The 12,647-nt window shown below is 49.0% G+C and overlaps 1 protein-coding gene across 1 annotated transcript; it reads left to right on the forward strand.

The window, feature by feature from the left end:
- Positions 1-403: 403 nt before the first annotated feature.
- LOC308288456 (transmembrane protein 8B-like) lies at positions 404-5,203 on the forward strand (the record flags this gene model as incomplete). The annotated part of the gene is made up of 2 exons (XM_080729897.1): positions 404-2,763; positions 5,104-5,203. 2 exons carry the CDS (start codon positions 404-406, stop codon positions 5,201-5,203), a joined length of 2,460 nt encoding a protein of 819 aa, XP_080586023.1.
- Between the last annotated feature and the right edge of the window lie 7,444 nt (positions 5,204-12,647).

Raw genomic sequence — 12,647 nt, forward strand, 5'->3', positions numbered from 1 at the left:
GGTGCCGGAGATAAGAGTAGGTCTGACTGACCGACTGCCGGTGGAGGTTTTGATAGTAACTGCGACCTGACCGTCGCAAAAAACAGGTTCACTTCAGCGGGCATAAAAGTTCTCTGACCTAGAACAATAGTGTGTTTCTGCCAAATGAACACTGTTATTAACAGTGGGATCTTGCTCTGATCTTGTAGATCTTGCTACGACGTCATACTGTGACATCAGGCATCTCCACATATTTGGGTTTCAGCCCATTCTGACATTTCAAGTTTATGTTTCTACATTGCCTATTTCTCGCTTTAGACATTTTCAGAAAAGTGCCCAGTCAAGTATTTGCCCCAGCAGCATATACACCTGCGTCTGATGTCGTCAAAGAAAGATGCAGGCTCTTCCTAAATCCAGGAAAAATATGGACGTACATTTTCTGCGCAGTGTGCTTTTTCTTGCTCTGACCGTGGGAACTTTAGGAGACCATGGCCAGGTGACCTTCGTGTCAGAGCTGTCGTCCAAGCCGGCGCAGAAGCTGTCGCGGTACAGCTGGTTCGGCAGCGTGAGGCTGCAGAGGTTCCACATTCCCGAGGACGCGGCTGTCGCCCGATGGCAGTTTTCCATGACCAAAGGCACCGGCTTCCACTGTGGACAGCACAACGTCACCATCCACATACGATGGGGCGCTCCACCGGTCATAGACCCGGTGGGCTCTGTGTTTCCTGATGCCACGCTGTGGAGCCCCGCCTTCTCTCTGTCGCTGCCCGTGACGTCGCGCGTCTCCACAACCTTTAGCCTGTCGGACCCGGCCCCCGGGGACTGGTACGTTGCCGCCCACCTGCCGGAAGGCGACGGGATGTTCAAACAGAATGTGCTTCCGTGGGAGAGAGAGAGATCGTGTAAGCACTTCTTCTGGCCTCGGCTGTCGGTCAGGAGAGCTGTCGACACACCCATCCTGCAGCAGGCCACGCCCCTCCTCCAGACCGCGGGCCCCGGCAGCCCCGCACGCCTCAAGACGTTTGTGCCGGAGTTCGCCTCGTCTCTCTCCGTCTCCGTGGACGACTGCTCGTGGTCGGAGCGGGAGGGGAAGGAGCCAGAGACCACAGCCTGTCCGCTGGTCCTGAGCCTCGGATCCGCCTCCGCGGAGGTGGGCGGTACAGTGGCGGTGAACTGCTCTTCCGCTGGTTGCCTGGCAACTCTTTTGGCGCCGCCCTGGAACACCTGGATACGGGTCGTCGTGGAGAAGAACGTCCGCGACAAGCGCACAGTGACTTTCAGCGTCACGTCGACCTATTCAGCGGGCTGTAGGCAGAAGAGCGGCGGCCTCGCGGGGGACGATGACACCAGCAAGCTGCGGCCCGACAGCGACAGCAGCAGCAGCAGAAGCAGCAGCGACGGCGACGTGACTTCACCCAGCAATGGTGAAGTTGGTGGTGAACTAAATGGTGAGCTAACCCTGACACCACCCTCATCAGGGTGTGCGCGGTGTGTCCCTGTGCTCTCAGAGGAGCTGGGCGCGTTGTCGCTTCGCTACACCCCTGTCGGCGGACCCAGCGTTAGCGTGGCGCGCGCCAACCCCACCCTCCTTGCCTACCCCGTGGCCATGCACGCGACCGGCGGCACGCTCAACCTCCGGCTCACCCTCCCTGCTACTGACGCCAATGCGCTGGGGAACGGCAGCAGTGTGCTGGCCTGTCTCACTCCCTGGGCTCCGGTCCTCGGCCTCGCCGATTCCGAGCACTGCCGAACAGCTTTGTTCCCAGGCCGTGGTGTGCTGCGCGTGAGCACTGGCAATCCCAGGGCGGCAGTCAGGCTGCCTTTCCCCCAGTCGGCAACGTGGTACCTCAGCCTGCAGCTCGCCTGCAACGGCAGCGACTGCGGCGATGCCTCTGAGGTTTCTGTGGTGCCCGAAGTGTCCGTCAGCGACTGTGTGGACGACTGTGGGGTGCACGGGGAGTGCCGACTCCTCAGCTCCTACACCTACCTCTATGCTGCCTGCGCCTGCAAGGCCGGTTGGAGAGGGTGGGGGTGTACCGACGGATCGTCGGCCCTGTCGTACGGTCGTCAGGTGACGGCCGTCGTGCTGCTCGTCAGCAGCAACCTTGCGTTCGTACTGACCGCCGCCGTGGCCGCCGGACGCGGCCATGTCGCTGAGGCCTCCGTCTACATCTTCACCGCATTCTTCTCGGCGTTCTACCATGCCTGCGACCAACCAGGAATCGCCGCTCTGTGCATAATGGACTACGACACCCTGCAGTATTGCGACTTCCTGGGCTCCGTCTTGACATTCTGTGTCACCGCCCTCAGCATGGCCCGCCTCCCAGATGCACAGAAACGCATCGTGTTCATGCTAGGCACCCTGCTGATAGCCATGTCGTTGAAGTTGGACCGCTTGGGTCTGTGGAACATGCTGGGCCCCATTCTCTTTGCCTCTCTAGCCCTGGCCTCTGCCTGGGTATACAGGGTCGTGCGGCAGCGACACTGTTACCCGCCATCGTGGAAGCGCTGGATGTTCTACCTCTTCCCTGGGTTGGCGTCCGCGCTGATCGGTGGGTGCGTGTTCATCTTCGCCGAGACCGAGGACAACTACCACTACACCCACTCGCTGTGGCACGTGCTGGCGGCCATTAGCATTGTGTTGCTCCTTCCGCCCGGGGAGAAACACAGAGACTCGTGGGTCTGGGCCCCAGCCTGGAGGTTCAGCTGGAGGCCTCAGGTCTGTGGCTACGCATTCTGCCGGGGCAGCACGGATGAGCTTTACACCAGTGGTTCTCAAAGAGGGTGCTGTGGCACCCTAGGGTGTTGTGACGCAAGTCCAGGGGTGCCGCAGAATACATGATAATATTTGGAATTTATCAATGTCATGCACTTCAGTTTAACCTCTTAAACCTTTTATACTTAGTAAGACGGACAATGCCTCACGTTGTGACGGGTTGTGAGCTAGTAGATCTGCTATTTTTGGTGAATGTTCCCCCCAAAATAGTCGTAATGGAAACTATTCTGTGACACATGCTATCCTCGCGACACATGCTGTATCTTGGGAGGAGGATTTACATACAGTAATATGACATTAATGTAAGGTTATATAAAATAACAAGGAAATGCCTCTTTCACCACTTTGACAAACATACTGTTCACGTACAGTTCAAAGTACAATGTACCTTGAACTGCAAAATGAAATCCCCTTAACCCAAATGCAACACTGCAACTCAAGATGCCACCCCACTACACATACTGTACCCTACTTAATTTATATAAGAACACATTGAAGGAGTTTCTGATTGACCAGGTCATTTAATTGTGGGCTCTCCTGAAAGGCTAGAACACTGTGTTATCTTCATTATTTATTTATCAAAGTCCTCCACGACAGTACAAAGGCAGGGCCCTTAGCCAATGAGGTGCAATTGAGGTGCAGAAAATCTGCGGGAGTGGTGTTAGCTGGAGTATTGGTTGAGCTTCACATGGCAGTTAGCACGCTGCAGAATATAGTCACGAGCGAGCCCACACTGTTTCGTAGGAACAGTATTTCCACATACCATTGTCACACATTTCCAGATAAATTTAGCTTTGATTTATTTTTTAACCGACGGCTGTTCTGAAAAATCACTTACAGGTGGCCCGCTCACTTCACAGTGGGTGTGATTATTTATATGTGATGTTTTTCGCATAGTAATGTGTATATATATATATATATATATATATATATTTGTCTGTCATTAAATGTTAGATGAATTGAATACAAAAGGACCCCTATAAGTAAACAAGCCATTGTGCTTTATTGGGTTTAAATCCTAATAGTAGACCTTGTATCTGAACTGTACTGTACGGTGCTTTTCCTATGTGAACTGCTAATAAAGCTCTATATGGATTTGACATCCTGTAAAATCTGATAGGACAACTATGTTGACTAATTATGATCAGTAATCTTGTCATGGATAATTGGGTATTTCAGTAATTTTATACTGCAATCATGTTATTTGTAAATTCTATATGTTCATATTTTGTTGTTTATAAATCATGTTCTATTAATGTTTTTAATGTTGTTATACACAGGTAGAGGCCATAAGCCCCTTGGGCTTCTTGCCTCCTCCTGGCACTTTTCTTTTTGAGCGGTGGTAAACCGCTCCATAGAGTGGCTGTGCGTGTGTCTGTAGCCTTTTTCCTCAGCGTTTTGCCATAGCAAAATGTGTGTACATAGCATCATGTTTGTCTAGTGATGTCATATGTCTTATGTCTGTAACCTTTCCCTCAGCATTTTGCCACAGCAAAACGTGTGTGTGTAGCATGGCCTGTACAATACATCCTATAGACTCAAATCCTAGTCTGAAGACGTTATGCAAGCACGACCACCGCTCACTTCACATTGGGTGTGATTTTATATTTTGTGTACTGTTTTTTGTATTGTTTTTACATTCTAAGACTATTTGTGCTGGGCTAAATCAGATCATATTGCAACCCTGCTGCCCAATCCCACTAACTAAATACAACCCTGCTAATCAAATGCAACCCTGCTACTCAAAATGTAACCCCACAACCAAAATGGAACTCCTCTACCCAAATGCAACCCCACTGCATGAATGTTCGGTATTTCTAAGAACCCCACACACGCACGCACACACGCACACGCACACGCACACGCACACGCACACGCACACGCACACACACACACACACACACACACACACACACACACACACACACACACACACACACACACACACACACAGCGGCTCTGCCTTACTGCCAAGTAAAGGAGTTAGGGGGAACGGTCTGTGTTTTAGTATATGACCAAAGCTGTGAACTGACACTGAATTGTGTATAGATGGCGTGATTATGCATCAGATGAGTCAGCCAGTCTCAAGGGACAAAACAATCACAGGGTAAACACGGGCACGCACACACACACACACACGCGTGCGCACGCACGCACACACGCACAGTTGCACACACACATTCTGCAGTGCTAAAAAGTGAACAGATGATGCTGCCAAAGAGAGGTGTTGCACTTGCTAACTCTGTCTACCCACCAAGGTCGGGGAGGGGGTGAGAGGGTGAGAGGGTGAGAGGGGGGGTCCATTGGGAGACCTTGCTGTCCATTCCGTGTTGTTCTCTTGCACCCAGTGCGGGGCACATGATGTCCGGTGCCCTGCTCACCCTGCTGCCCTGTCAACACCCCGCCAACACCCCGTCAATCACACTGACGCCCACCCCACCCCTTTAGCCTTCGTGCATGCACGCGCGCACACACACACACACACACATACAAACACACACTTACACCTCATATTTTGCCACCTCTTTACCTCCCTCTTGCAATCACACCTTCCCTTCTTTCTTTTCCTCACCTGGCGTCAAGGACAACAAGGGGGCCATAAAGTCGCCCAGCCTGTCTGGGCAATCATGATAACAACTCGCCTTGGGTTGAACTACCCAAGGACATCGCAGCGGAGTGCATATTGCATCTAGATGGCCACCGGCCGTCCTCCTCCTCGTGACCGATTCTAAATGCCACTGCATGTGTCATTATGTCCAGGGCTGTGACATCGCTCATGTCGGCTCATGTGAAACTCGCACTTCCAGGCTATATCAGCCAATTGTCAGTGGTAACTGGACTGCTCTGCGGCTGGGAGAGGAATATTACCATGGACTGAGTATAAGATGTGTTAAGGGCTTTGCACACAGGACCGTTGCGTTTTTTCCGTTTGCTGCATGATTGAAACGCATTGGATTTGGTGTGCAAGGCTGTGCGGAATCCACACTGTGGATCCGAAAAGGAGTCATAAAAGGAATCAATGAGTTTTTACCGCATGCGACAAGACGCACGAATCGAACTGGGTTTAATCGGGAAAAAAACGCAATGCCACAGCCACCTACCGGCTACCGCATGGCAAATTCTGAGCCGGTGTGCATGAGGTCATAGAGAATTATTGTGTTCTTTAAAAAAATGAAATTGTCAGTTTTTTTCGTGCGAAAAAAAAACGTGTCTGTGTGCAAATCCCTTTAGTGTGGCACTCTGTCAGGACACTTCCCCCTGGATTAAGCACTGGAGTTTACCTTTCAAAAGTACAGATTTTTTTAAAACTGTAAATACTCCAATAAAGTAAAACTACCTCAATGTTCAAATACTCGCTAATCATTCATTTTTTATTTTTTAAAAATTCATTTTGGGGCTTTTATGCCTAGACTGACAGTTAAATGAGGAGAGAGAGATGGGGAGTGACTCGCGGCAAAGGTCGTCGGGAACGGGTTTCGAACCCGCGACGCGCAGTAAGGCCGGCATTGCAGCCTAGGGTGCCCGGACCACCACGCTGGCGTCCCAGGCCAAATATTTGTTAATCTTAAATAACGAATAAAAGAAAATAGGCCACCTACACGTGCGACACGTCTCACTGCAACGCTTTGTAAGCTTGTAGACAGCCTATTTTCGGTGCGTGACATGCTGAAGACATGCTGACTTCTATGGAATCCAATTGTCTACGCACAGATATATAAGAATAAATTACGAAGGAATGTACTATAATGAGGTATCTTTAGCCCCACAGTGGGAGGAAAAAAACGCTCCATACGTATTTATTTGCAACCGCAGTTAACATGCATATAGGGTGTGACGGGTAATTAAAAAACCCGATGTCTGCATTTCTCCGGCCGCCTATGCGGAGGAGTCGGTGGTCATGCCTGTGGGGATTGCTATAGGTTTTCCCTCCCTTTTATTGCAAATGAACTGCAAGAAAGGGGCTAATGAAATGCACTCCGGCTACAGCTGAAATCATTATTGGAATCTGAATACATTAGCCTTGGCTCTCGTTCTTTTTGCATCATTCTGTGTGCGTCGGTCGGTCTATTGGTCCGGGATGTGTGCGTGTGTGTGTGTGTGTGTGTGTGTGTGTGTGTGTGTGTGTGTGTGTGTGTGTGTGTGTGTGTGTGCGTGCGTGTGTGCCTGTGTGTGTGCACGCGTGCGTTTCCTTCTCTTATTCTCTGTCCATCTGTCCGTCTCTTCCATTGTTCTAGAGGAGGAGAGGAGAGGGAGAGGGAGAGGCAAGGGCCACCGTAAAAGTTGGGACAACTCCGGGCCAGACATTAATAATTGAGGAGGGCAGGAAAAGGAGAGAATGGCCTCCTGCAATATTCATATGTCATATTGACTTGACTGCCAGCCACTCCACCGTGCGCCCCGGTAGTTATGAACTCTCACAGATGACGGCGAACGCGGCGCGGTGACCGCCTCCCTCCCCTCCCCTCCCCTCCCCTCTCCTCTCCCCCTCCATCAACCTTTTCCTTCCCCTGGTACCTCTCTCTCTCTCTCATTCTGCTTTCCACCCCTCCTCTCCTCTCGCCCTCCCGCATGCATGCCAGCTCCCTCTCGCCTCCCTCTCCCACTTCCCTCTCATTCTCTTCTTCTCCATCCATATCGTCCCCTTCGGGTGGAAAGCTCTTATGTCCAAAACTGTGACTTTTCAGGATTCAAATTCAAAAAGCGGCAAAAGTAGCAGACTGGCATGCTCGAAAGCTTGCAGATTTCATGTGGCGCTGTAGTAGCCTGATACTTCAGTCCGCACATCACCACCCCCTGTTGGTGGGTGGTGTGTAGTGTGGACTGAACCCGGAGATATTTTATTTTATTTCAAGCGCGCCTGAAGAGCGGGCGCATTGAATGGGCCAATCAGGGCTGTAGACTTGAGGCACGTGGTATGCTGGTCCGGTCCCAGCCCCCTCCCTTCGGAGCTGTTCTACCCACGTGAGATTCCGTAGTGGACTCTGATTGGTGGTCTTCTGCCCACGTGAGCCGCTAGTGGACTCTGATTGGTCCGTGAAAACTGTCATGGCGGAGTCAGACTCGACTCGAATTCTTTTAATAAACAATACAATAGTGCCGTTTCATTACGTTTTAATACCATTTTGCACTAACGTAAACATGCAGTCATATAATATGTTATGAGAAATAACGTATTTTTCCAATGTCACGCCGCGTCGCCGTCGGCGACACACAGGGCTGTGTGTGTGTATGTGTGTGTGTGTGTGTGACGTCAATAGGCTTTACCCCGCCCCCGCTGAAGTAGAATCTCCGTCCCCAGGCTCAGACTCAATCCCAAAACGAAGTGTGTGATTGAGTCTGGCGCTTGCAGTCAGGCTAGCGCTGTAGTACATGAGTCTTCAACAGGGGGTCCGGGACCCCTAGGTGATCCTCAGAGTTACTACAGGGGGTCCTCCAAATCTTTGAGTGATAGAGCGTTTTTTTCCTCCTTTTTTATATTGTATAATATATCCATATCCATACAGTATATCCATATTCTGTGAACTTTAGACATGAATCCAAAATACACTGATGATCATGCTGTCAAACGATGAAACTATATGGAATCTATGTACAGGTTGTGGGGGTCCCTGCTTCATCTCTCTCTCTCTCAACTAAGGGGTCCTTGGCCTGAAAACTTTGAAGACCCCTGAGTTAGAATAAGGAGATAAGAGGTTTCTGTCCGACAACAACGATATGCCAGTGCCACCTCCTCTAGTACCCCCACCACCCCCACCTCTCCTCTCATCTGCTGCCATCTCTCAGTAGAGCATGAGGACGCCCAGGGGCCAAATTCAATTATAGGCCAAATTAAAAAGATGCTTCTCAAACTCCCCTGACCACTCCAAAAGAACACACATTATGTACAACGTTGTGCATGTGCACTACACTCCGGAGGTTCAATTAGTGCACGCGCACACATAGACATCAAAGGGGGCTTGAGCCCCTGCCCTTTTATCCGTCTGTAAAAAGTGCCCTCTCCAGACCATGAATGCAGTTTTTACTATGGTGAAAGAAATGCAAATGCCCTCCTTCCATGCCATACCTGAAGGCAGCATTCAAGAGAATTGCCTTGTCCAAACTCTCCTGAACTATATGTTGAAAGAATTGCCCTCTCTGTGTAGAAGTCCATGCTGTTACGCCACATCTCCAGTATTGGCTTAATTATGCTTAGTTCAGTGTGGTATCAGGCCCTTTTAGAAATGTCAGCCCCTGCCTCTCTAACATTCTCTGCACGTCCCTGATACCACACACAAGCCAACCCTCATACACATAGCACACACGCACGCACGCACGCACGCACGCATGCACACACACGCACGCACGCACGCACGCACGCACGCACACACGCACGCACGCACGCACACACGCATGCACGCACGCAGAGTGCAATGAGTACATTCTCCCTCTAGTTACCGGAGACCGGGAAGCAAGACGATTCTCCCACCACACGTCACGGACTATAGAAGATGATCCCCACGGTCTCAGCATGTGTCCCTTTCTCCTTGAATGCTGCACGGGCAGCAACACTCTCGGGGCCTTTTCTTGTCTCCAGACCCCCCCCCCCCCCCCCCCCCCCCGACAGTATATATACTGTATAGCCTTTAATTAACCATGGTGATGTTAACCCTAACAGAACCGTGAAGAACAAACTCTTAACAAAACACTGTGCCCTCACTGCTTTCCTGCCTGCCTGTCTGCATGGTCGGTCTTTGGACTTTTTTTTTTTTTTTTTTTTGACGAGGCAAAGAAAGAAAAAGACGGCCACATCAGACAGACGGAGGCATCGTTAACGCCGGGGCACAGACAGCGTTTTTTTAGCATCAAACCGTTAAAAAGAATATCAAAGGAAATCTTCCGACACACAAAAGGAGTTGAAGTGTTTCCGAGGTCAACCAATTACAGAGCGCTGCAGGGCTACTTCTGGTGCTGCCATTCACCGTGATTAGATCTCAACTCACCAGAGGATATCCGGTCGGCTCGCTTCTCCTCTCGCACGGAGAGTCTTAGATGAAAAGGCTTTTGGATGAAACGCTGTAAATACCACCCAAAAAAAGAGGGGGGGGGGGGGGGGGGAGAGAGAAGGGGGGGGTATTACTTTGTGCTGCTACAAATGTTAACCCCTGCTGTTTTCTGCCAGGGATGAAACGGCAGAATGAAGAGAGAAGAAAAGATTGATTCGACGAGGGGTGGAGTCCGCCCCACGTAAACCCGACAACAAAACTTATCTGGCAGGCATTTGAGGAAGCATGAAGAGAGAGAGATTAAAACTCATTTAGAACGGGTACACATTATTTTGTATCATTATTTTTTGTTTTAACTATTGAAAAATAGCAGATATACAAGCTCACAGCGAGGTTGTAGATCTGCTATTTTTGAAAAATTGTGAAAATTTGAATTTTGACACGATTTTATAAGTGTCTTTTGAATCCTTCTAAGATTTTTTGAAAAACCCATGTTTCTATGTCAGCAATCAGGCTAGCCATCGTCAAAGAAAAGGTCCTTTTCACTTAACTGGAGCTAGAGTTAGTCTGTTCTTGAAAGACTTCTATGTCAGTGGTTCTCAAACCTTTTCATGTGAAGGACCCCCAAAATTATATTTATTTGGCCACGGACTCGCATCTCAAAATATTTAGTTCCAGGGACCCCCCCAGAAGCAAAATTTGAGTTACAAACGTTCGCTTTGAAAATACATATATTCAAAGATTTGCACACATTTTCACGACTTTTTCAAAAATAGCAGATCTACAAGCTCGCAGCGCGGCACTCGGTGCCGCGCTGTGAGCTTGTATATCTGCTATTTTTCACTGGTTAAAGCATTCAATAATTCTAGGCCTAAATGGGTTAAATGGAAACACAATCTCCACACAGACACAGCTATATCTCCTTGTTCACTTCAGCTCTTTTAAAACGCCATGAGTGAGTTTCCAACGGGTTGAATCGTCACTTACTTTTGGGACATAGGGTTTTCCCATGAATGCTTATTTCATGCGTCGGGGGAGCACGCCGAAAATAGCCAATCTATGAACCTATAAGCTCTCAGAAATAATCACACCTAGTGTGAAGTGAGCTGTTTCATTAAGTGTCCCGCGCAGCTTGGCTAATGTGACCCTGGGCGTACAACCACGCTTCATGTCCCGGACAAAGCCAGATCATTTCAGGAGCAAATTTTGAAAATGTTAGGCATGTCATTTAAATGCCTTAAACCAGGGTTCTGGGACCCCTAAGGGGTCCTCAGAGCAGAGTTACTACAGGGGGTCTGCCAAATCTTTGTGTGATGGGGAACATTATCCAAAAATAGCAGATCTACAAGCTCGTAGAAGCTTGATCGATGAAAACATTTAATCTATAACACAATTGTATACAAATGTAGTAAGGGTCCCTCCCTGCTTCATTTCTCTCAACTAAGGGCTCCTTGGCCTGAAAAAAACGTTAAAAAAGACCTCGACCTTAAACAACATGCATGTTGTTTAACTCTTATACTGCTTTGGACGTTCCTGTTCGCCCCAATTCTAGAGAGTGAGCCGCGCCAATACGGCCGTTCGTTCGTTTACCTTGTTGATGTCCTTAAGCTGGGGGTCGCGCCGCCGTGTACTGTAATCACATCGCGAGCAGTGATGGTCTTAAAAATCCATTATGCGTTAACATCAACGGAGACCAATTCTCTTCCGTGTTGATTTTCTCTGTCCCAGAGGCTCTGTGGCCAGTGACTGCTCTCAATGTATGGGAAGCGAGACCGGCCAAATTCACATTAATGGCATGACGCCGCCCTCTGCTGCCTGGTCTGCGAAAGTGCAGACCAAGCACTTAAAAAAAAAAAGAATGTCTATCTATCTACTATAACGTCGCAAAGGTAAGCCGCTTTTTGATGGCACCAGACCCAATAAATAAATAAATAAATAATCTGGCAGGGAAAAAGTTAAGGTCGAGGTCTTTTTTAACTGATGGTCGCCAGGTCTAAAGTGAATAATGTATTTTTTATTTATTCAAAGTGTTGATGCTTTTAGTCTCTACTACCCGGCTGATGTAACACTTCATGCTAATCTTCGTTCTCTGCAGGCCTTTTTCATATAGTATAGTACTACTTTTTTATCACATTCAAGCAAAAAAAAACTAAAAGGGAACCAGCATTAATATAGAAGATTTGAGCTCAATAATATATCGTCTCTGTCGGGTGGAAACCTCATATGTCCAAAACAGTTATGTTATGTTACTTTTCAGGATTCAAATTCCAAAACAGCAAAAGTACCAGATCGCCAGCAAAGCTTGAAACGCTTTGCGGCGCGTTTCGAGCTTGTGGATCTGCTGCTTTTGTGTGACACTACTGTAGTGTGATAAAGTAGGGCGCTAATTTAGGGGGGAAAAAACACAAAAAGTTTAAATATGGAGAAAAGAGGTTTCTGCCCCCGACAGCAACGATATTAGGCCTTTTATTCAGAGTCAGAAGTTATAGCCTGGCAGCAATTCAAGCCATTGTGTGTGTGTGTGTGTGTGTGTGTGTGTGTGTGTGTGTGTGTGTGTGTGTGTGTGTGTGTGTGTGTGTGTGTGTGTGTGTGTGAGAGAGAGAGAGAGAGAGAGAGAGAGAGAGAGAGAGAGAGAGAGAGAGAGAGAGAGAGAGAGGAACACAGACAGACAACAGGGTGACATGAGATTCCATGCTGTCAGTCCTGGGGGCTCTACACTGTGACCTTGGTGTTAATGCAAGTGCAGGGGAAGATGTCTGGCTGCGCATGGGGACGTGTATGTATGAACACGTGTATGTGTGTGTGCGTGTTCGTGCGTGTGCGTGTGCGCGTGCGTGTGTGTGTGTGTGTCTGTGTGTCTGTGTGCGTGCATGTGTGTGTGTTTGTTTGAGGAGTGGGATGGGGTGGGG

This window comes from Nannobrachium achirus, assembly GCF_963921795.1.
Source record: "Nannobrachium achirus genome assembly, chromosome: 1".
Classification (NCBI taxonomy): Eukaryota; Metazoa; Chordata; class Actinopteri; order Myctophiformes; family Myctophidae; genus Nannobrachium; species Nannobrachium achirus.